At 49.2% G+C, this 24294-nt stretch overlaps 1 protein-coding gene across 1 annotated transcript; it reads left to right on the top strand.

The window, feature by feature from the left end:
* The first annotated feature begins 5197 nt into the window (after positions 1-5197).
* On the top strand, positions 5198-14261 carry LOC137150128 (uncharacterized). Its single transcript, XM_067543848.1, has 11 exons — positions 5198-5374; positions 6096-6175; positions 8162-8285; positions 8738-8826; positions 8924-9062; positions 9444-9579; positions 10331-10401; positions 10702-10796; positions 11100-11193; positions 11327-11462; positions 12708-14261. The coding sequence occupies exons 1-11, from the start codon at positions 5311-5313 to the stop codon at positions 13690-13692; spliced, it is 2013 nt and encodes a 670-aa protein (XP_067399949.1). The 5' UTR covers positions 5198-5310; the 3' UTR covers positions 13693-14261.
* Positions 14262-24294: the final 10033 nt, after the last annotated feature.

Genomic DNA, 24294 nt, shown 5'->3' on the forward strand with positions numbered 1-24294 from the left:
GTGGTGGTTCTGGTGCATAAATAGGTATTGGCAAAAATTACCTCTGCACCTAAAGGAAATTAATCCTGGGACTAAATCTTTAATTCTTCAAACATGAAACAGTGGCCATTGAAACTTAGACAATGATCCTGGGGACAGTTAGTCTGAAGTGTACAACTTACACATCTCCAATGCTTGCCAGGATTAGCTGTAGTGGCTCAGTACTGTCCTAAAGCCATGAGCCCATCTCCCAGTTTCTGTAACAAACTGGAAAAGTAGGAAGAGTGAGGCTGGTTTTATGGTAAGGGGAGAGTAATGGGAGTAAAGCAGACGCTTGTTCTATTCCTGGATCTTTCTACGTGGCCTTGGCCAAATCTCTTCTTGCTGCCATTTCCCCCAAAGGGATATAACATTGTAAGGTCAGTGAATTTGCTTTAGTACCAACATGCAGAGTGTTTTTGAACTGACTGTTTTGTTTGAGAATGGAAAATAATTGCAGAACATCTGATAAGCCTATACTATGGTGCTGGGTTCCTTACAGCATCTTACTGGGGGGAAAGGGCAAGGACTAGCGGGCAGCAACCACTGAGCTTTCTTCCAATTGCAATATCCCAACAAAACCTGCTTTGGTAAGAGGGAAAAATTACGTGGCTAGTCTTCTATTCTATGTGCAGGGCTGAGCACCATGAGGTCCTGGCCGATGACTGCGGTTGCTACTAAAATTTGTATGGCAGGTGTCTTCTGTTACCTGTCTACAGGGCTCTCTGCTGCTGTATTAACAAGAGGTAAAGGATGGTGCTTGTTTGTCTGCTTGCACATAAGCTTGTCTCTGGCCTTTCCCCCAGTATTTGCACTGGTGGGGGTATTACTGTAGTGCCCATGGTGGGGTGGGTGAAACAGAAGGAGCTACCTGTGCTCTGTCTGCCATAGTGTTCCCATGGTTGCTGTTGACAGTGGGGAAACTTCAAGGGAAAAGCATAGGGAAGGCCATAGAGTGGAATTAAGCTTGTATACTTGCCCCATAATCCATACAAACCTGCCCCTGGAGGAGGGAAAAACCCCACCTGTTGTGACCTCACTCCACAGATGAGTCTGATAATGAATTGTGTTGACAGGATTTGGTGAAGTGCCAATGTGCCTGGGTCATTAGCATTAACACTTTCTGCTGGGGGGGGCAAAGTTTGGGAAGGATGTGCCACTGCTCCTTTCCTGTCTTGGTGGGTGATTGGAGAGAGGGTGATTCATCCTCCCTTCAGGCCACTTCTCATCTTGCCTCATGGCTAGGGTGATGTAGCCTATAAAACAGCATTAGCATTTGAATGGCCATAAACTGGCTTAGTGGGTCAACTAGGCAAAAGGGGTGGGAAGGATGAGCTGCTGTCTCGGCTGCAGCCAGTTTTCAGGAAGGGTGGGATAGCATGGCACCAGCGACTCTGCATCACAAGTGGTAGTTTGCACTAGAAAAGGCCAGGAAAGCATGTGTTAAAAATACACTAAAAAAGGAAAGAGGCGCACACTGACCTTAAAGCTTCAGTATAAGGGATTTTTCCATGGGCCCTACGCCACAGCCCAAGGCTACTGTGATTGGGGCCTGGTCTAGACAGTTTTTGTACCAGTATAATTGTTAAGGGTGTGATTTTATTTTTTATATGGACATTGGTAGATGGGTATAACCCCAAATGTGGATCTAATTATACAGGTTTAGCTTTTTCCTCCCTAGTTGGGCATGTTATAGTGCCATAAATTGTTTGTAGTGTGGTAGCCATGTTGGTCCCAGGACAGGAGAGAGACAAGATGGGTGAGAATATCTTTTACTGGACCAAACGTCTGCTGGTGAAAGAGGCAAGGGTTTGTGTCCCCAGAGCTCTTCTTCAGGTCTGGGAGGGGGAGTTATATCACTTTACAGTTAAAATGATCCCACTGTTGAGTATAGATGCAGCCTGGATCATCCAACTTTTGTAAGGACTGGTAGTTACATGGAAAAGGCTGATTGATCTACAAACTAGAGCTGGTCACGGGGTGGGGGCATGTGTGTTTGTCAAAATGAAGTTTTGGACAAAATTCAACCTTTCACCAAAAAACCATAAAAACCCATGTGTGGAAATCCATTTGGGTTTTCATCAAAAAAGTAACAAATTAAAAATGTAAGTTTTAAAATTTAAAAACTTAAACATTTTTTTCAGGTTTCATTATTTTTATTTAACATTTTTTTTTCCCAACAAAAGATTTCATTTTTCAAACAGCCCTGCATGCCTGCTACAAGGGCGCCTGGTTTTTCTCCATGGGGGAGTTCTTTAAGAATTCTAGAAAGGGTTTGCCAGTATAGCTATTTAGCTGAAACCTGATTTCAAACCCTTATAGTGTAGACAGACATGGCTTACTTCACCATGAAAATACTTTTGCCAATATAGCTTATGATGCTTTTACCAGCAAACTGTGCTAATGTCAAACTGGCCTGAGAGACCAGGAGCGAAATACAATGGAAAGAACACATCAAAACAGGAACTCGCACAGTGAAACTGACCACCAAGGTGTGAGACGCATGGGCCCTAGGATTAGAGCTCTCCCAGAGATTTCCCCCACCCTGGGGTGGGGATACAGAAACTCACATTCTAACATTCCGCATGTAGAAACCAAGGATTTTAAAAAACCCTTTGAGGCTGTGTTTATACACCCTAAACAAGGAGGAGATAACCTGTGTTTTGTCCTTGCATTACAGCTCACTTTTTAAGTGCAGTGCACCGAGTTTCCCCACCTTCTGTAATGCTGCTGTGACAGATGCATCTCCTGTAAACAAAGCTTCCTTTTGCTTGCTTAATAAAACCCAAGACTGCTTTAGGTCTCCTCTCCTCCTCATCAAACAGCTGAGGTACAGGAGTACAGCAAGGCCTTGAAGCAAATGAAGGAGTTAGTTGATTGGGTTTTTTTATTTATTTTTTTTTTAAATGTTCAAACCAATTCTTGGAAAATGTGCTTTGTCCTGGGAGAGAAAGTTCACAGTCCGTTTATCACTAGGAAAATGGAATGTATTATTGCATTGCCAGTCCTGGATATACCTTTTCCAGGCACACCTTGTAGAGAGTAACATTCATTCACTGCTGTTCTCAAAGAAGGAGGAGGAGGAGTAGAAAAAATGGAAGTCAAGATGCATAGCAGAGAAGGGAACCAAGAGCCGGTAGAGAGGGTTCTATATTCCTAGCTCACTCACTGACTCAGTGGGTGACTGTTGTTAACGTCATGCCTATGTGCCTCAGTTTCCCCATCGGCAAAATGAAAACAATGTTACCCACTTCTGTAAGGTATCTTGTGAGCCTTTGATGGAAAGTGGGAGGGGATGGTCTTGTGGCTGAAGCCCTGGCTTGCGTCTAAGAAGTCTGGAGTCAATCCCCCGCTCTGCCACACATTTCCTGTACCCTGAAATTGAGTTCCATCGTGCCAGGCGCTGCATATACACAGAGTAAGAGACAGCCACTGCCCCAGAGAGTCGAGACAGACGAAGGATGGGCAGGAAGGAAGTTGTATTGTACAGGTGGGGAGATTAGGGCCCAGATCCTCAAAGCTGTTTAGGCTCCTAGCTTCCATAGTCTTCAATGAAAGGAGCGTAAATACCTTTGGAATCAGGCCTTTCCCCATGTTCTGCAGGCAGCAGTACTGCACACGTCCATCCTTCCGCAATCATAAGTCAGGGTCCAAAACATCATGATTGAGAGATGGCTTCAGAGCAGAGCTGAGGGGAAGTTTACAGCAGAACCGGGAACGGAACACGAGTCTCCTGAGTTCTAGTCCAGGGCCTTAACCACAATCTACTTCAGAGGTTTTCAACTGGGGTATGCGTATCCCTGGGGGGTACTTCAGCGCTCCACAGGGGGTACGCAACAGGACTGGGGAGGAGGTGGGCAGTTGCCTACTGAGGGGGTCCCCAGGTGCTGAGAGGGTGAGGCCGTCCTGTCCAGGTAAGTGCAGAGGGCGGGGGCGGCAGAGCCCAGGCACAGCCAGGCACCCTGTGGGGGGCGGTGGGTAAGTGCATGGGGGGGTGGCGGAGCCTGGCCAGAGCCAGGCGCCACATGGTGGGTAAGTGCAGGAGGAGGCTGTGGAGCCCATCCAGAGTCGGCTCTGCTGCCCTGCACAGGAGGAGGTAAACAGCATGTTCCCACCTCCTAGCAGGTACAGACACCATGTTTCCACCTCCCAGCAGGTACAGACACCACTCCCTCTCCTCCCCCCCAGGCAGCTGGGGGGCAGCGCCATCTTTTGGGAGCCAGGGACCCCTCCTGCCCTGCAGGCTTGGCCCCTGGGTGCCGGAGACCCAGGGCATGCCACTGGAGCCGGGCGAGGGGCCCACACCCCTCTAGGGACGGCCCTGCGCAAGAAGACTCAGAAGTGCAAAAGTAAAAGAAATAAAATAGAAAATGGTCTTGAATGTATTATTACACAAGGCCATTATGCCTTTTGTTGCAACCGTGGTAACATCAGGTAGAAAGAAAACCATGAAGGGGTACTTCAGGTGAAACCTTGAGAGCGTAGGGGTACAGTTTGTAAAAAAGGTTGAAAACCCCTGCTCTACTTGAAGGAAAGTCTGCTAACGAAGGCACTTTACTAACAGCGTTACGTTATGGCAGCACTGCAAACCTGACTTGCATGCATCCAGGGGCTTTTTCTTGGTCTGGAAACATCAATTACGGCTGAGGGTCCAAACTCCAGTAGTGACCTCAGGCAAAAAGGATTTCAAACACCCGTCAGGCTGAGAGAAGGGATTGCTAAAAACCGGCAGCAGCTGCCCTGCCTGGGACCAAGGCCAAGCAAACATCCACAAAGCAGAAGGACTCTGTCTCGGAGCGAGGCACCTGCCCTCAAATCTGCAGAATGGGGAGGTTCATTAAGAAACCCCGTGAACACACAGGAGCTGGAACTGAGCCTGACTAATTGCACCCGCACTGAGAAGCCAGTGTATTTGCTCGAACTGAGGTCGCTGTCAACCTGTCACTTGCCCGCCTGGCAAAGATTTCGTGGGATCTATTTGTCAAGTAACAAATAATGAGCTAAAATAGTTTCTTGTTTGACAAGTGAGCTGCCTCCTGGTGAAAGAAAGTTTCCTTTTGTCACTTAGCACCTTCCTTGTAAGGGGTGAGGAGGGAGCAGTATCAATGCCTTTAAAGCTAATCTCTGGCTGCTGGTAGTCTTGGAGGTGCTAACTAATTGGTGTGGCTTCACCAATGAGAAAGCCCTGCTGATCTGGCCAAGATAACTAAGGCAGGCACAGCGTGAAGGGATTCCTCACGCATCTAAAAGACACTGATACTGGTTTGGCTGTTTGATGTGATTAGTCAAGCAATGGCTTCCTCCAGGGACATGTGGATCAGTATAAGGAGTGTGCTTTGCTGCCAGTCTACTAAAGGTTAGTTTTTTAACGGATAGCCTAATTTTTTAGTGGTAGATTGTCTTTGGTTGAATGATCTGCTTGGTCATGGTTCTCCTAAGGATTTAAAAATGATAATGGGTTCCCCTAGGTACTTATAACACTAGAGCTGTATGAAAACTTTTTGAAACTTGCCTTTTAAAAAAAAAAAACAAAAACAAAAAAAACTTGTTGTTGAAATGCTGAACATTGAGGAAAAACATCCTCCTTGAAGCTTCTTTTTTCCTCTTGCCATAACTTAAAAAAACTCCCAACTAACACTTTTTAAAGAGTAGGTAGGGGTTCGATGGCTCTGGTTACTTGATTGAGGACACCTTTCAAGTATGTATGTTGGGGGGAGTGAAATTGTGGTGAGTGTCTTGTGTTGTATGTGAATTTATTTTTTTGGCAAGTACTCGGGAGTTTCTAAAAATCAAGAGTTTAAAGTGTCTGGATACTGAAAATCACTAGCAACTCCTGTGAATCCAGACTGTAACTTTAAAAATGATCCTTAATCTCATTTAACTTCTGGTGTATGGCTTAAAGATAACTTTCTCTATTCCCTTGTTACAGTGGTCTTGTCTTTCCTGTATGATGTCTTTCCCCTAGGCTCATGAAATCTGATTCCCATTAACTCTAGCACTGTGCTCTAGCTGGCTGTATCATTCCACATCTGTGGAAGTGTGTGTGGGGGGGAAACTTTACTATCTTTTCTCTTTAGAGGGTGTATTAGAGCCGCTGAGGAAGGAGCAGCCCCCTCCATGTGCATCTGGTGGTCCTGTCTGCCCAGAGAATGGGGTGGTAAGATGCAAAATAAATCATTCTACCTGTAGCCATGTGTAATGGTAGCTCTTGCAGACTGCTCTGGACTGAGTGTGCATTTGCAACACAGAAGCAGCCCATGGAATGACTGGGAGAGTTCTTGTGATTGCCTATCATTTAGCATGTAAAGCTGAGGCTCTCTCACCTGCCTGAGACACATGGATTCCCCAAGGCCTGTTAGTTAGCTAATGGGAACTAGGTACCCAAGCCCCTAAGGCAGCTTTGAAAACCAGGTCTTGGACCGACTGCCTCCTGTTGAGTCAGTGAATGCAGAAGGATCTACGGTACTGCAGGGACTCTCTCAAAATTAACTTTTCTGTAGCAGACACCTGAGTTTTCACCTGATGTGAAAACACACTGTTACTAGACCCAGGTTTAAGTAGTGAATTATGGCAATTGGCAGCCAATTCCAAACCCCATTAAAGATTGCTCACTTTAAACAATGAGATTCATTCAACACACTTGTTGCATGCTTGGTCAAGTGATGTTCCTTGACTGTCATCTAGCCCTCATAGCGGACCGTTTCCTTTTGTACCTGAGAAAGGAAGCCTCTAATCTCCAATTTGTTGCTCAGTTTCTTGGTTTTGGCTGAAGTGTGCTTGGAGAGGAGAGGGGAACAAGGAGAACTTAAGCACCCATGTTGGGAGAGAATATTGATTGCTGTGGTTCAGACTGACTGGAACCTCGGAGACTTGTTTTGAGCTGTACCACAGATTGATTAAGTGACTTGGCCAAGTCACTTAATCCGTCTTTCTCTTCTGGAAAACAAATGAGGAGAAACATATTCCTGCATCAGATGTTCTGAGAATAGTCAGTGAGCCGATTGGCAGGACAAATTAGGCGTGTGGCCAAAAAATAGAGCTAACTAGGTAGTAAGCCAGCTACCTCAGAAACCTCACCTGATGGATTCATGCCCAAAGGCAGGTGGAAGTCTTCAGTTTGGTTGCAATCCCAAAAGATGGAAGGTGGTGGTCAGCAAGCTCCATATTGGTGCTCTTATTCTAAGATGTGAAATAGCCATTCAGACTGGAGCCTAGGAAATCCACCTCATATCATCAGCCACCACAATCCTCACCTGGAGAGGCTGGTTCAGTTCACACTAACCTGCGCAAACTGCAGTGTATCCCCAGCACAGTGACAAACCAATGCAGCCGCTAAGTGGCAGTATTAGTCCATGGTTTGGCCTGATTCACCCGTGTGAAATAAACTAAGTGTCCACTCACAAGCATACACTGGCTTAACGTTAACTGGCTTTTAAAACAGATGAAGATAAACCAGTGCAACTCTCCTGTGTACCCAAGACCTTGATCCTAGTTTGGCTTGGTAACAGGTGTCTTGCACTCATGTCACAGCTGCATCAAGTAGGCTGAAGTTTTAGATTCCTTAAATACTTTGGCTGATGACTGACTGCCTCTCCCTTCAGAGACAGTCCTGCTTCTAGGGGGTGGGGGGAAGATCTACACAGCACACTTCTATACTGATTTAACTATTTCAAGTGAGAAGGGGATGACTTTCTACTGAAATAGCTATCCATTGACACCAGTGAGGTGTGAACTTCAAAGCCTTACCAGCTTCATTTTAAATGCAAAACTTGTTAAGCTTACAGCAACCTAAACCAAACATTCTGCAGTGCCTGAGCTCCCCTCCCCTCTGTGTTCCCTGATGGGCTCTTGAGTTAATCATCCTCCAGACCCCTTACTGCAATGATGGGATCTATAGAAAATCCAAAGATACAGAGAGAGAAAATGGCCTGGTCTGGGAAAACAAGGTTTTCTGTCCTCTGCATTCATGGTATTTTTTCGATTAGGTTCCGTTTCATACTCTGATCTGTATTGTGTTTAACCCCGACTGGTTATAATAGAACCACTCTGCAGGTCAGGCCTTTGTAAAGCAGCTAGCACGATAGGACCTGGGGTAGGGGGGTGCTTTCAGGAGCTACTGTAATACAAGTAAACTCTTCACCAGGCTCTGCTCCAGACTAGTGCAAGTCCCCAGCATGATGGTCCTCTTCCTCCTGTCCATGCAGCACCTGGGACCAGAGAAACAGCAAATCAAAATGCTGAACTACTTTATCTACAGCGCATTCGTGGTAAGCTCAGTTCCATGGGTGGGGGCGGCGGGGTGCAGGAACATAGGCACGGCGCTTGTGATGTAGGAAACCATTCCTGTGCACAAGTTTTCCTGTCTGCTGCAGAGACTTCAGAGCCAGCGCTGGTCTGAATGCCCCATTGTGGAGCTATGGGGCACTAGACAAGGTAGCATCTCTCCATGAGGTGAAGACAAGGCTCTGAGCACTTTGCCAGTGTCTTGGCAGGGGGGAGATTTAGGCGGGGTTATCTAGCTGGGCCATGTGAAAGGCAATAGTCTTTCCTTCCTGACCATGCTGCAGCTGTGATATAAACAGCTGCCATGTTCTGTTTCAGAGGTGGCAGCCTTTCACTGTATTCTGGAGTGCATAACCAAAGCTAATGAGTACATTAACCGAGGAGTGCTAGGGAAATGTGGATAGTGTCTTTGCTGACTGGGCATTTTTCCATTCAGAGCTCGAGGAGGAACTGAAACGTTCTCAGTCATGGAACAGACAGCTGTCCTGCCGTGTAAACGAGCTGGAGCATCTCATCTGCCCAGAGGTAGGGCGGACGCTCGCTGCCTCCCATGTGAGCACTGATGAGGTCTGGATTCTGGTGACTGATCTACTTTCTCTCCAATACCCGTGGGCCCATGCAGGTGGAGTGGCGTAACTCTGTCCAGCCCAACCTGGCTGAGAAGCTGCAGTTGCACCTGGAGCGCTCGCTACTGGAGAAGCAGGAGCTGGAGTGCAGAGCTCTGAGAGCTGAGGAGAGCATCCAGGACCTCAAGCATGAGAGTAAGGACCCTACGTGTGATGTGTGGGGGAGTGTACAAGTCTTTGCACTGCTTGCATGGCTGACTGCAGGCTCAGAGCAAAACTCCCTTGTAGGAAAAGAGGCTAGGGTGTGGCTCTAACTTAGTCTGGGGTGGAAACAAGGAGATGGCACTGACCATGCTAAATACATAGGCATTTCAGAGATGGGGGGATCTCCCCACTTCTCTTCCACACCTGGGTGGTGAGTCTAGTGACTTGATTCTGGTTTCAGGGCTCGGACTTGTATCCAGGGTACTTAACTGCCATTCTCTTTGGTGTGACCATTACACCACGCTGCCATGTGCTGCTGCCAACAGTTACACTAAATGGAGTGATTGTCGTCTTCCTTCTCCCCCTTTGTAGTCACTGTTCTGCAGAAGCGGCTGCAGGCTTTGTGCCCCTCTCCAACCACCCCAGCTCTATTGGCTACTGCACGTCCGTCTCTTCCACCCTCGCCTCCCCCTCTGCCTTCCCCTCCCCTGCAATCTTCTTCCATCAGGTAAGATCTGGGGCGACTCTCCCATCATTATGGAGGGGTGGGTACAGATAGGTGACTCTACAACAAAATCAAACCTTGGAGATAAACCAGGCTGTGGTGTTGGGATGACTAATGGGGTGTCAGGAGTAACAGGGACACTCCAAATTGCACCTTCCACCAGCGCTTCAGACCTACAGCTGTGCAAAGAACTGACTCCCTTTTTTGGATTTGCCAGTGACCCGAGGAGTTGGTTTTGAGTTGAACCGAAACTTCGAGTCAATCAAAACACTGGACTTTGTTTTGAAATGTTTGAAGGTTTTTTTAACCATCTTTCAACTCCTCTGACGAGAGTTCTGAAACAGTCACTTCAATTAAAAAAAAAAACTTAGATCTTTTTTCAGAACTTAGGTGTTTTTGCTTAAATAAAATCCTAAAATCTGTTTTCACTTGAAAAACGGAGGTTGAAATATTTTGCCAAGCTTTATTCAGGTCCCTTGTGTAGCTGGTGATGTTGATGCTTGGGAAGTCTCGGTCCTTGTGGGACCACTGCCTTGTGGGTGCTGCTGTACTCACAATGCACAGTCCAGGGCTCCTCAGCCCTCTCTGGGCTCGGTCCGCATTGGGGGATGTTCTCTAAGTAATGCTCATGACTGCAGAAGCCGGGGGGAATAGCTTCTCTTCATGCCTTTGAGGGCCCGTATGGGATGGCAGCGGGAGGGGACAGACTTGATGTAGCCACTTTCCCTCTCTCTCTCTCTCTCTCTCTTTCCAGGCTCCTCTTCTCTAAAATGCACAAGAAGTTGGCAGCACAGACTCCACCGAAGCAGGGAGCTGTCCCCTCTGGTATGTGCCTGCTCTCTGTGATTGGAAGTCGGCACCAGTTCGGTCATGGGGGTGGGAGGCTGTCATTGCTATGTGTAACCATCCTGCATCTGAATTGGGCGCACACGGCCTGGCCCAACTGCATGAGCCTCCCTCCCGGGAGGGGTGGGATGAAATGGCTTCCTCAAAACTGGGTTGAAGGTGCTGTGGGAAGCAGCTCTGGCCCCTACCTCACCTGAACTGGAGGCTACGCTTTACCTCAGCCACCTCCTAAGAGAGCTCCCCATGGCTCATGTCTAACCTTACCTCTTCATCCTGCAGATGAATGCGTCTCGCCAAAGCAGAACGGCATGAAGGAAGTGCTGGATACAATCCGCCGGGGGGTCTCCCTGAGACCAGTGTGCATGTCCAGACATGTAAGGGCTGCAGCTGCCTTAGTTGTAGCATCCTAGGGTGCTAAACTGCTGTGATCTAAACAGCCCCTCCCAGGGAAATGGTACCATTGACCAGGTCTGTTCAGGGATTTCCTGAGGAGGCTGATTTGACTTGCTGAATGGAGACCAAGCAGTAAGAATGGAGGGTGGCAAGGGAATGAGAGAGGCTCCTCCCTGGGTGGAGGGAGGTAACTAAATCTCCCTGCTAGCTGCAGTAAGTGGCAGTGATCATTTATGCCTGGCACTGGACTCTCCCTTGATCTTCTGCTTTCCTCCTCTTCCAAGTACACCATATCCCGGGCGGAAGAGGCAACATCTTTGGCATATGAGCAGGAGAAACCCTTGACCAAGCAAGGGAGTAAGAGCATCCCTGAAACAGGTATGAACAATAGATGCCAGGCGAAAAGGCTCTTGAGGGTGTGAATGGCCAAAAGCAAGAGGCACAATGGCTAAGCCATCACACTGTGTGTGGCAGAAGCAGGTATGAAGAACCCATCTGTTTCTGCTTCTAGATTCCTCCAGCACCAGACCTCCTTCAAGCCAGACTCCTCAACCCCTTGGGAGCATCGCCACAGTACCCAGCAGTGGGACTTCGAGTGATCTGTGCACTTCCCAGGCTTGCAGAGAGGAGGATAGCGGCCCAGAAAGGTAAAACAAAAGCTTGTATGGCAACAAATTGCGACGTGCCCAGGATGTATCTGTAGCTGCTAGTGCGGATGGAGTTTAGCTTGCTGGAAGCTTTCATTGCAACCACACCTAGCGCGTCCTGCTAGAAGCTGGCTGTAACTGGCAGGGGGAGCAAAGTGGCCTTCTGTAATGCCTGCTGCTCTAGCGCTGCATACCTGTCAGTTCTGCACCCACGCTCCTTTTCAGGTTTCCCCCAAGGAGGATTAGAGTGAGCTTGAACCCAGCTAGTCCTGGCTAGGTCGAGCTGCTGAGTATCGACCAGCGCTGTTCTAAAAGAACAGAGCTAGCCTACAATTGTGCTGTCTAACGTGCTGCAGCTGTAGCTTTCTCCTCAAACAACATAAAAGCAACCATAGCCTCCACAAGCAAAGGGCAACAGAAGAGTTGGAGGGCCAGGAGGCTGGAGGGAGCTGTTTAAAAAGATGACTAGATTTGCAGGAAATCTTTCCACAATGTTTAAGCTGTCACACTTTCTTCCACTCTTCACCCCTTCCAGAATTTCTTTTGCCCAGCTCGGAGAACCTTCTCTGGGGTACAAAATGTGACCGAAGCAATGTCTTCTGGAGGCTAGGATTGGAAGGGCTGGTGGTCTCTAATTAGAGATGTCCAGAGTTCCCAGCTGAGACCAAGGTCCTTGCCTCAAAAAGTTGGCAACTTACAACGTACTTCCCTTCGCCCACCTTCCTTTCAACCTCCATGTGGGCAATGGAGATTGAAAGGGAGACCACGTGGAGTCTGTGGCAGAATGGGGAATTAACCCAAATCTCAAGTCCTGATGCTTTAACCACAGCCCCACCTTTTTTGCTCCAGAAATGACTTGGTGAACTGGCTGGCTGCTTCTGGGGTCTCAGACTGCTTACAGGGAGTCTTTCTACGGCACAAGTGGGAGCGGGACTCCTTAACTGCCCTCTGTGCCTCTAAGTATCTCTCCCTAGAGAGAGCCTCTTCTATTGGGGGAACTTCACTGAGTGGCCAAGACAGTCTCCCAAGCTGTTGGGGAGCAGCAGGCCAGAATGCCACACCTGGCAAAGTCTGACAGGAGGCTCAGAGGTGCGGGAGTGGCTGGCCTGGCTGTCGAATCCTGTCAGCTAAAATCTCTGGACATTGAGACCCCTCATCGGGCTCACTGCTCCAACTTGACCCCGTTGAACTGCTTCCTCCCCTTTGCTATTCTAAAGCTGACATGAGCCCTGTGTTGCACCCTAGGGAACAGGAGGATGCTGGCAGAAGCTCTGAAGCTGACAAAAGGCACGATACTACCACAAGTAGTACCCGTCCAGCAACCAGCCCGCTAGAGGAAGGGAGCAACCTTGAGGAGATCCCTTGTGGCTCTCCAACCAGTCCAGACGTGGACACTGCCACCCAAATCCCAGAGGACTCTGAAGCAACTGATTGCAGCATGTCTCCAAGTAGCAAGAGCCAGCTGGCTGTGGGGAAAGAGAACACTGAAGATGACGGAGAGGTGGGAACTGTAGCAGCAGATGAGGTGTGTGAGGGGGAGCTGAGCGCAGGCCCAGCGGGTGAGGTGGCCCAGGCTCTTGGCCTTGGTGACCACGGTTCTGTGGAGACCGTTGACCTTTCCAGCTGCAAACACCTGTCTTTGGCACCCCTGGTGCATGCTGCTTGCCCAGCAGAAATAAGCCCTCCTGCAGAAGATCTGCTTGTTGGAGGCAGAGGCCAGAACATAAACCTCATAGCTGCCTCGTGCATGGGCACTGCCATCGGTTTGAAACCAAATGCCAGCCAAGCCCTGTCTGCTGAGCTGATGGCTAGAGACCAGAGTCTTCCAGGAACCACAGAAAAGCAGCCACCTCTCTGCCCTGTTGCTGCTGCCAATGAGGTAGAAACCGAGGTGCTTCTGGAGGATGGAGACCTTGGTGAGCCAAAGATGCTTCCAGCTAGTGCCAATGAGCCTCCAGCAAGGAGCTGCTCTGAGGGGGAAGAAATTGGGGCCAGTGTTGTCAAGGACCAGAGCAGTGCCCTAAAGGATAGCACAGCTATTGCTACAGCTGCTCTCCCACTGCCAGGAGCAACAGAGGCTCCTGTGCCTGCTGGGCCAGACACGCTCACGGAGGCTGGCCCTGCAGACTCCTCCAACTCCAAGGAGACCATCCCAGGTCTGGCTGCGCTAGAAGTGCACCAAGAGCAGCTCCAAGAAGCAGCAGCTCAGCCTGGTTCTGATCCCCACTAGATGGTCGGGGACATTGGGGTGTTAACTGTCCAGTGCAAACACCAAACAAGAGGTGGTACTGATCTCAATCAGGACATGATTCACAGCTGTTTAGAATCTAGTTAGCTGTACTATTAACTTGGACTTTGTTAAATCCAACTTAACCCCCACCCCACCCCCCAGTCACATGCACCAGAAACATGCAATAGTGGGGGAACCCCTTGGTCACTTGCTGGACACAGATGGATAAATATGAATGAAGTGGCGCTGTGTGTACTCTGTTCAGGGGAGGAGAGGGTCAGTGGTGCTGGTCCCAACACTCAGTCCTGTATGGCAGCTAGTGATGGAAAGGCTTATGCATTTGACCGTTTAGTGCAGCTTAACACAGTTTGCTGAGGACCCTTCGAGCTGGTCTTGAGTGAATGAAGTGGTGGTGGTGGTGGGGGGGGGAGCCTGTGGACTCTGTCCTCTGTGCCTAGATTTTAGTTCTGTAACGTCTCTCGTTTTATGAAATGCCAAGTATCTGCGCCAGCAGTGCGCTGTGCAAACCTTTTATCTGACTTGAAAATAAAATCAGTTTTACTGCTCCAGTTGTGTGTCCGTCACTTACTGCTTGCAGGTACCAGCTGCCATGCCAGTAATGACCACGGGATGGTGCTCTCAGCTCTGAAATTCTGGATCTCCCTCTGTGATGCTAGGTAATTGTTCCCAGAATTTCTAGGCAAGGCTGAGCTTGTGGACTGCAAATGAATCTGCTCCATAAAGCTGCAGCAAACAATGTTTGTGTGAACTTGTTTTAAATGCCTCCTGGGATTCAAAGGCCAGAGAGCCCTTCACCTCATGGACCCAAATCGTCCCTACCACTGCTGCTCTTGATATGGAGGAAGCCTATATAGGCCTTACAGTAGCTTATTCCTGCTGGGCCATTCAGTTCTCTGCATCTGAGAACTAGTTTAGCAATGACGTGCTGATGGAAGGGGGGGTGGGAGGGTATAGGTAAAACACAGTCAGTGGTGTAAACAGAAAAGCTTAACTTGCAGTAGCTAGAGGCCCTAGACTTCTGGAGGGAGCCTGGGTCTCCTAGGTTCTGTATCTAGGTCTTGTAAAGGCCATAAGGGGAGGGGAATCAGAGGCGCAAATGAGGGGAATGACCTGTATGTTCCCGGGCTGTCTGGTCACAGAGCAGTGCTCTCCTGCAGTGCCTTGCACAGAAGGTGGGGAAGAGGAATGCCCTTCCCCTTGCAGCTATTCCTTCAGCACCAGGCTGGAAGCTGGGAGCTGGCTTGAGTAAATCAAGCTGTAATCTGGCGGGCTGACAAGCTGATCAGCAGGCCTGCTGCAGCGACGGGCTATGGGGGCTGCAGTGAGACTCACCCTTGGCTGGAAGGTCAGTCCTGTGTCATCAAATCAGCCCTTTGCAGCTCTCTGCTTCCCCGTTCCGATACCTGCTGCACTATGGCTCTGCCCAGCAGGTTCCTGTTTGCTCTTGCCCTGCCCCAAACGCTCGTGGCATGGCCCAGGAGCCTCCGCCTTGACTTTTTACTCCATGATGGGATTCCTGCTGAGCATGGGCATGTGGCCACAGCAAATGCTAGATTTAATGAACTGATGCTCCCCTTAAATAGGGAAGGTGGGTGAGGTAGTCTCTCATTGGACCCACTTCTGGGGGTGCAAGAACAAGTTCCTGAGCTTATGGGACACTGCCACAGGGGCAGCTCCTGCTCAAGGGGCTTGGAAAAGTGGCTTAACAGGGGCCCCTAGTAGGCAAACTGTATGTGGGTTCGATAGGTTTACGGGTGGGTGATGCTTAGAATGAAGCAGTCCTAGAGCGGCTAATGGATGGCAAGTTCAGCCTGCTGGAGCCCAGCCGCATCCCTGCCTCTGGCTACGGCTCTAAGCGCCCCAGCACAGCCAGTGTTCCACTGGGGTCCTCTGCCTCTGGTCGAAACAAAAGTAAAATGGGCTGCTGCGAACTGTAGCTTGTCTGGCGTCCCCTGTGTTGCTTAAACACCTTTGCAGAGCATGGCTAACAGGGCAGCCACACAAGCTGCTGACCCTGCTATACAGTGATGTCACGGCCGGCTCCTAGCCTGCTGTGTTACCATAGGATGGGGAAAGAAGCTGGATGTTCACGAAGACTCTCAGGCTCTGTATATGTTTCCAACTAGGTGCATGGGGCTAAGCAGCAAGAAAATACCCAGGTGGGGTGGGTTAAAATGAAACCAGCTGTCCTGTCTCTGGGCAGGGAGCTAGCGTGGTTAGAGTGGGCAGGAGGAGTTGAAGGAAGATGAACACGAAGGGGCAGAATGCGGAGCAATGGACTGAAATGTGATAAAGGGAGGGGCGGCAACACTGGGAGATGATGCAATTGGTGCTAATAGGGCCCCTCCCGTAAGCAGCCTGAGCCTTGTTTTAAATTTCAAATTGAAACTTAAAAAATCCAGTTTAAAATTGGAACCACAACCTGCACTGGAGTGACCGCTCCTGCCTGGCTGAGGTAAGAGGTCTCTTCTCCCAGCCTACTACCCGATGTTCTCGGCCCGTGGTGGGGAGTTGGCCTGACGCAGCCATAGACATTGCTGCTCTGAGAGCACAAACTCCACTCATTAAAATGTTACCCCTCTTCCTCAACGCATGCAGTGAGTGGCCTTGGCCCACGCGCAGGGAGCTGTATGGGTGCAGCTGTAACAATTGCTGAATGGGGCTATTCTAGAGACTAGGTGGGGCTTATGCCAACAGGAGAGGAGAAGCTATCTTACCCCCTTTCCCCTCGCAAGCTGTGTTTTGGTTTAAGGTGGAGCTGGCCCACCAGACAGGACTTCCCTACACTAGAAAATTACATCATTAGAAACCACATTGACACAATTTAGCAGTTGACGGGGTGAGGGAGAGTTAGGTTTAAGTCTGCCAACTGATCCAGGGTGGCCTGACCTCAGGGTTGTTCCCAGTCAGCTAACCGGGGTGAAACACAGCCGTCCTTGTCTGCTCTGCGCATTAGTTAATGTATTCCACCATCCCATCTACCATCTTCCCATGCAGACGAGCCCGGGGGGTCGAATTCTCCTTCCCTTGTTCTTGGCTAATGCTAACTCCGCCCGCTCTGTCAGTTAGGGGCATTTGGACTAAGCTGATCCCCTGACTGTGTCTAGTTGAACTGTATGATCATTGGACGGGGTGAGAGAACTCTGCCTGTGGTGATGCCTGTAGGAGACAGGAAGAGCTGGGCTGTGTCTGGAAGATCCACACTGGCTACCGGACAGAGAAACACTGCCGCTTTTGCCTTTGGTGGAAAGAAGGGGAAATGGAAGACAGCTCAATATGTAGGTGCCCTGGAAATCCCATAGAGGGCACATTCAGTTTGAGGCTCTCTCTCCCCAGGTGAGAACAGCTTTGTGAAAAGAGTCATTGAGGCTCGGCTAAGTGTGTGTGTGATGGAGCTGGGGGAATGCTCTTCCTTCTCTGTGCACAACTCCACACCAGCCCCAGTCTCTCCACTGTTCTTTCTATGGCCTCATTGAACATGTGCATGACAGGGAGGATACTGAGGCGGAGGCTAAACAAACAGCCCCATATTTCATCGCAAGGAGACAGCAGGTACTGCGCTAAATGAGACATGCTGATGGCACAGCTGCTGCCCTACTGCATTTACACACTGTGTTCTGAATTTTTTTTTTTAAGCAATGATTAATGAAGGCTGCCCGCGGGTCTTATCCCCTCAACCACCTGATTTCAGCCAGCCACGTCCCTGAGAACAGCTGTCGCCTCATTTTGGGAAGGGGCAAGAACAAACATTCAATGTGTTCTATACCTTCCCCCTAGGCTCTGGGTTTGTGCTGGCAGATGTATGGCAGGGGGTTGGTGTACTTAGGAAAGTGACTGCAGGTGATTTACACATCAAAAGAGGCTTTCGTCCTACCCTCTCTTGCCCTGGGTGATCACAGTGGCTCGGCTTAATTACAGTCAGACTTTCAAAAGTGACTCTGGCCTTCCCTGTGTTTGGGATTAGCCATGATTCAGCCCTCAGTCGGCAGCAATCCATGGTGCTACACCAGGACAGAAACCTCTACAATTAGACAAAAGAAAAAGCTACCCATTGCTCTGGTCAAGTTTACCCCAGCTTGAAACCTGGGTTAGCTCCACGGGTGCAAAATTGTAGCTTTCCTTCTTGTAGGCGCAGGGTTAGTATTACTGCAGCTTCCTCCCTGGTGGGTTCAGGGCTAATCCCAAGCAGGGATAAAGCAAGAAACACATCCAGCCTTACTCCAATTCTGCAGCCACTGCTCCTCCAGGGATGGATAGTTCCACCCTTCTGTGCTTGTGGGGCTGGACCCTATTGGCTTTATACTGGTGAGTGCTTCAGCTGTCGAGAAACCATGGGCCCAGCTGGTGAACTGGCACACCCTGTGCCATCTCTTCCCACAAAGTGTGTCACAGGGGAGTCTCCGGCACCAAATCATCGTCTCCACTGAGAGCCATCCGTCCCATCTCAGCTCTCCAGCTGGTGAGATGTACCAGATCCAGGCCTGGCTCACCCACACAAGTCAGCAGGCCCTGAGACTCCCTAGCTACTAAGCCCCAGGGTGCAGTTAAAAGAGAGGACTTTGGTAGCCTGGGACCTCTCCTCCCACAAGGTGCATTGCAATTATAATGGCCCACAGTTGGGAACGGTCCTGCCTGAAAGCATGACTGAGGACAGGGCTTATGTGGATGTGGGGTGTAACAGCAAGTCAAACTCCAATAACAGGTGAAACGGACTGCATTGTGTTTTCCTATCACTGAGCCACCTACAGTCAGGTTAATTTTGTCACAGGACAGGGCTTCAGGCTTCCTGCCATCAGCTACAGCAGGGCTGATATTTATACAACTGTAGCCTCTAGGAGCCCTTGTCAGGACCAGGACTACATTGTCCTAGGTGCTGTACACACACACAACAAAAAGATAGCCCCTGTCCCAAGGAGCTAACAATCCAAGTAATGCTAGAAGGCTCAGTTATCTGCAAGTTCAGCAGTTGTTTTCCCTGTAAGTGGCAATGTTCATACGAACTACCTCTATAATGCTGAGTATTTCAATTCCTTCCACTGCCCAGGACAGAAAATGATGCAGGCTCCAGGTGTGTGGGAAGATGCATCGGACTTTGCTTTCTAAATCCTTTTTTGAATTGGGTAAAAAATACAAAACAGGCCAACTCACCCTTATGATGATGATGAATCTGTCCCCCATCCAGTTTCCTCCCTGTCTCCCTTTCTCTACCCCACCCTTCCAACACTAGCCTGCCTCTTGCTGCTTAGGCTGTTGTGAGACACCCTTACTCCTGAAGTGGCATTAACCATCTCCCGTTAGCTCATTAAAGTGAAGTTCCTAAGGGCTCTTGAGTTCTCCATTCCAGCCAACTGTGTTGTCTTGTCCCTTTAGGCACCAACGTGTGTCTCATCTGCTGGGCAAATGGAATGTGTGCCCTTGTGAAAACAAAAGGATGTAAAAAGGCTATTACATTTTTTTTAAAGGCCCTTGTTATTGTTGCAAAGGCAGCCAACAGGGAGTTTTACATACGTAAGTGTGAGAGAGCTCACTGAGCAGCCTGGACACCTCCCATGATGGACCCAGTTCTGACAGCTGAATTCCACCCTGGGCGTGATTCTCCCCACCTGCTTTCACTTCACCAGAACTGGGAGCTGGGGAAGAACTGCAGCCACCAGAGAACAGGTGAGTTTAATAGACTAAAGTTCCTTAAGCAGCTAGGGACAGGTTGGCTCGAAGCCTCTCAGGCGAGGCATGTGCCTTAGCAGATATAGGGTGCTAGACCAGGGATCGGGACATGGACCTATTGCCAGCTCGGACTATGCGACCTGGGGTAAGTTACTTTGCCTCTGTTTCCCTAACTACCCTTTATCTAATTAGACTGTAGCCTCTTTGGGATCAGAGATTGTCTCTTACATGGAGTCTGTGCAGCACCCAGCACATTTAGGTCTTGAGCTCTGTTGGGGTCTCTGTGGGCTACCATAATACAAGAAGATCTGTAATGGCCTGAACCAGCTTCCCCACCCCACACACCCCTGAACTTAGGAAAAATTTGGATCCAGAGCAGGCTAAGGCCCAACTTAATAGTGCCTACCTGGGAGGACCAGATGCCTTTTAGAGTTTACAGCTGAGGCAGCTGCAGGGATAGGTCATTTGAAAATAGCTAGGGTAGGAGGATGCATCTCTCACATTTGAGCTGGATCTGCTGTTACAGTATTGTCAAAGAGTCTTAAAAACTCCACAAGCCCCAGGCATTGCAAGCAAAGCCAAGATTTCCCTGGAAAGCAACAGCAGCAAGAGGCAAGTGTCCAACATAAATACCCGCCTCCCATTCCACCACCTTCTTTCTGTGGGTGCCCATAAATGATATCTCTTGCAATGGAGACTGGTACTACTACACTGAATGAATCTAGTACATGGCTCTCTGAGGGAAGCAGTAACATAACCCCTCACATTCATCCTGTCTGCCCTTCCCTCCCTTGAAAGGAATCACTGGAATGAGGGAAGAAGTTGATCATAATATGCAATTTACCTCATTTGCATATTCCCTCCAGCTGCCATCTCCTGCCTTTAATAGGGCATGGCCCAGCAGCCATCACTCTGAGAGCTGCGTGGTATCTGGGGGATGGATCACGGCAGGAAAATTGTCCTGTTATTTTTAGTGCTGGGAATATAATTTGCCTCACCTGTCACATATTATGAAAGCTGCTTAAGTCTCAATTACCCATAATTGAGCAGGTGGGGTGGGGTGGGGTGTGGTGTGTGGGGCAGGGGCTTGGGCTGGGCCTGGGCCTGGGCCTGAGCTATATATGGCTGCTGCAGTTAGACAGTCAGGATGTTTTGCTGATTGTGGTGGCCATTTTGTCTCTAGGTGGGAACTGGGTTTTCCAGGGGTAGAGTTACTGAGATGCATCAGATCCACACACTGTAAAGAGAGAAAACAGTTTAAGGGAGAGTAGCCTGTTCAAACAGTTAGAAATGTGTCCTCAGCTTTGGTTAAGGCATTTTAGAGTGTGTATGTGTGTATTTTTCTTTCCCGTGCCCTTCCTGGGGAGAGCTAGCATTGAAATAGGAAGGCAAGCTGCGGTTCCAGGACTTAAGCGGGTCTCCACTGAAAAGTTCAGTCAAACCAGATCCATTGCTCGGGGGTGTGACAAAGTCACACTCCTGAGTGACATAGTTAAGCTGATCTAGCCCCTCGTGTAGACAAGGGTAGGTTCCTGGATGAATTCTTCTATTGACTTAGCTATGTCGATGGGAGAAGCATCAGTAGTGTCTACCCTGGAGCACTACAGCCGTGCAGAGGCAGTGCCATGGTTGTGCCGCTGTAGCTGTTCAAGTGTAGGCAAGCACTGAGCTGCATTGGCAGAACGGGGTGGGGGAGCCTAGGACTGGAACAGCAGGCAGTGATGGGGCGAGTTTGTGCAGCTGCCATCTAGACCATGCCTCGCTCTAACCAGAGCGATCAGCCTCTTGCGTACATGCACCCAACTGCTATGATATTTCTGCTAAAGAAGCAGCCCTCATGGCTGTAGGTTGCAGAAGAGAGGCTGTGTAGGCGAGTGGAGAGAGAATTCAGGAGAGCTGGGTTCTCTTCTGGGCTGACTCTGGCCTGACGCGTGTCCTTAGGCAAGTTACTTCCCCTCTCTGTGCCTCACTTTCCCAGTCTGTAAAACAGAGCTAATGACACTCACCTCCTTTGTAAAGAGCTTTGAGGGCTGTGGGTGGAAATGCCAGGGGGGAATAATTGTACCGAGCGACCCTGCCGCTTGTCAAGGTTTCCCGAAGCAGGGTGCCCAGAAGATGGTTGCCTGCCTATATATGTACAGGGCCATGCACTGACCAGATACACCCTGAAAACGTCACCGAAGAGGCTTCCTTGCGATTAACTTTGGGTTGGCTCTCCAGCCAAGATCTTAAAAGACTGAGGTCCTCCTTGAAGTTTTCCATCCCCAGTTGTGAGCCTAGTATCTGGCTGGCTGGCGCCTTCCACCCCCGAGTGGGCTGCCTTTCCGTTGTGGTTGAAGTGAGACCCGTTATGCCTAGATCCTGCAAACACTGACTTAGCGGCATGAATAACTTGATGCATGATTAATACCATTGAGCTCAGCGGGATGATGAATGTTTGTGTTTGCAAGATCAGTGGTGGAGGCTGAAATGCAGCTTGGGGTTTTCCAGTGTGAGCTGTTGTAACTGCAAGGAGAATATACTGGACAAACCTCTGGGCCTCTTCCCCATTGCCCTGCACTGTGTGTGGTCATATACCCCAATCAGCGCTGTCCTCATCCCATAGCACTTGCACTCCTTGTGCACTGGGGTAAATGGGAAACCAGCCCCCCTTTGTTTATCTCACTCAGATTTGCAGGTAGCAGATGGGGAAGTGGATGTGCCTAATAGCTGAGTCACAGCCCTAGATGGTAGCTTCCGTGAAGGCAGAAGGGAAGTGAATAAAGAGGGGTGTGCGTGCGTGTTAGGAGCAGCATCTGCCATTAACACAGTTTCCAATCTGGTTTCCAAAGCCAAGAATCTAAAAGAAAATCAATACATTGGGTATCCCTTGGGCTTAGCATTTCCAGTCTCATCATAAGCTGGAATCACAGCCTCATTGTTTCAGGAGCCAAAGCAGGGGGAGGCCCTGTAGTGTTACCTTGCACGCTGTCCTCTTCAGGAGGTCATGCTGGTGGGTTAGCGCCTCTCCTCTGGAGCTGCTGCTGTCTCCTGCTAGCAGAACAGGAAAGGGAAAAATGAAGGCAGCTGGTTGAACAGCATCTTGCTTCATTAACCCTGGCAGCCTGCCATGCAAGTGAGAGGGGAGCGTGTATACCCTGATACTGAGGGAAAAGGGGGTGAGTTTATCTGGGTCAATGTGATTCTGGAATGGGGAAGCACCTCATGTGTCTGGAATGAAATTTAATGGAAATTTAATTTAAGTTCAAGGTCATGCCCTTAGGGACTAACAACAAGAATTTTTGCTCTCAGTTCTACGTGATGGAGGAGAGAGAGCTGGGTGTATTGGTCAATCACAGGATGACTATGAGCTGGCAATATGATGAGGCAGTGAAAAAAACTACCGCAATCCTAGGGTGAATCGGGCGAGGTATTTCCAGTAGAGATACTTCAGTGTTATTACCATTATACAAGGCACTGGTGAGACCTCATCTGGAATACTGTGTGCACATCTGATCTCCATGTTTAATAAGGATGAATTCAAACTGGAACAGGTGCAGAGAAGGGCTGCTAGGATGATCCATGGAATGGAGAACCTGCCTTACAAGAGGAGACTTAAGGAGCTTGGCTGAGGGGAGATATGATTGCGCGCTCTATAAATACAGAGAGATAAACACCAGCACCAGAGAGGGAGAGGAATTATTTAAGTTAAGGGCCACTGTTGGCACAAGAAAGGGATATAAACTGGCCATCAATAAGTTTAGATTTCAAACTAGACGAAAGTTTCTAACCAACAGAGGAGTGAAGTTCTGGAACAGCCTTCCACGGGGAGTAGTAGGGACAAAAACCTCATTTGTTTCATGAGTGAGCTGTGGAGGGGATGGTATCATGAGGTAGCCTACAATGGCACATGGCCCATGTGTGACAGCTATTAGCAAATACCTCCAACAGCCAGAGACAGGACACTAGATGCGGAGAGCTCAGAGTTACTACAGAGAATTCTTTCCCGGGGGGCTGGCTGGTGGGTCTTGCCCACAAGCTCAGGGTCTAACTGATCGCCATATTTGGGGGCAGGAAGGAATTTTCCCCTAGGACAGATTGGCAGAGACCCTGCAGCCTTCCTCTGCAGCATGGGGCAGGAGTCACTTGCTGGTTTGAACTAGAGTCAATGGTGGATTCTCTGTAACTTGAAGTCTTTAAATCAAAATGAGAAGGACTTCAGTAACATAGAAAGAGGTTACGGGCCTATTTCAGGAGTGGGTGGGCGAGGGTCTGTAGCCTGTGATGTGCAGAAGGTCAGCCTAGATGATCATGATGGTCCCTTCTGGCCTTAAAGTCTCTGAGTCTGTCAATGGGGTTACATGTGGGAGGGGTATTGGGTTACTGGTGGACTACATCTGACCTGTCAACTACCTCCCCGCCCACAACATTCTGCAAAATCATTGAAATTTGTGTGCGTTTATTTTTGTGGGGGAATAGTGGAGGGGGTGCTGATCTCTGCTCTTTCCTCCCCGTCCCCAAAGCCAGCCAAGGATAGCAGGAACCCCCAGACTCATCAGAACTTGCAGGCAGTCCCAGCATTCAGGAGCAACCTTACAATTACAAACACAGCAGCAGGAAAATAAAAAGTGACCCAAAACTGAATGGAGATTGAACTCTCCTCTCTGCCCAGGCACTTGGCCCCACCTCCTCAAAAGTATTTAGGCACCTAACTTCCATACTTTTGAGGATCTAGGTTCTTGTCCATCAAGACCAGAGCCTGGATTCCAGCAGAACCGTGTGGCATTTCAAATCAAACCACTGTGTGCTAGAGAGGACGTAGCACTGGTTATAGGCCAGGGACGCTGAAGATTAGGTTTAAAATTTAGGAGGATGTTTAGTTCATGGATTGATTCTGTCAATGTGCATGTCCATTAAAATGTCACTGCACATATTGTT

The sequence above is a fragment of the Emydura macquarii genome, unplaced genomic scaffold, assembly GCF_026122565.2.
Source record: "Emydura macquarii macquarii isolate MOO-44397 ecotype Brisbane River unplaced genomic scaffold, CSIRO-AGI_Emac_v2 contig_113, whole genome shotgun sequence".
NCBI classification, from domain to species: Eukaryota; Metazoa; Chordata; order Testudines; family Chelidae; genus Emydura; species Emydura macquarii.

Bases quoted from the DNA above. Each gene is read 5' to 3' on its own strand.
- LOC137150128 (XM_067543848.1), top strand. From the start codon at position 5,311: ATGGCTTCCTCCAGGGACATGTGGATCAGTATAAGGAGTGTGCTTTGC. The intron at 9,580-10,330 runs GTAAGATCTGGG...CTCTCTTTCCAG, and splicing joins CTGCAATCTTCTTCCATCAG to GCTCCTCTTCTCTAAAATGC. The intron at 10,402-10,701 runs GTATGTGCCTGC...TTCATCCTGCAG, and splicing joins GCAGGGAGCTGTCCCCTCTG to ATGAATGCGTCTCGCCAAAG.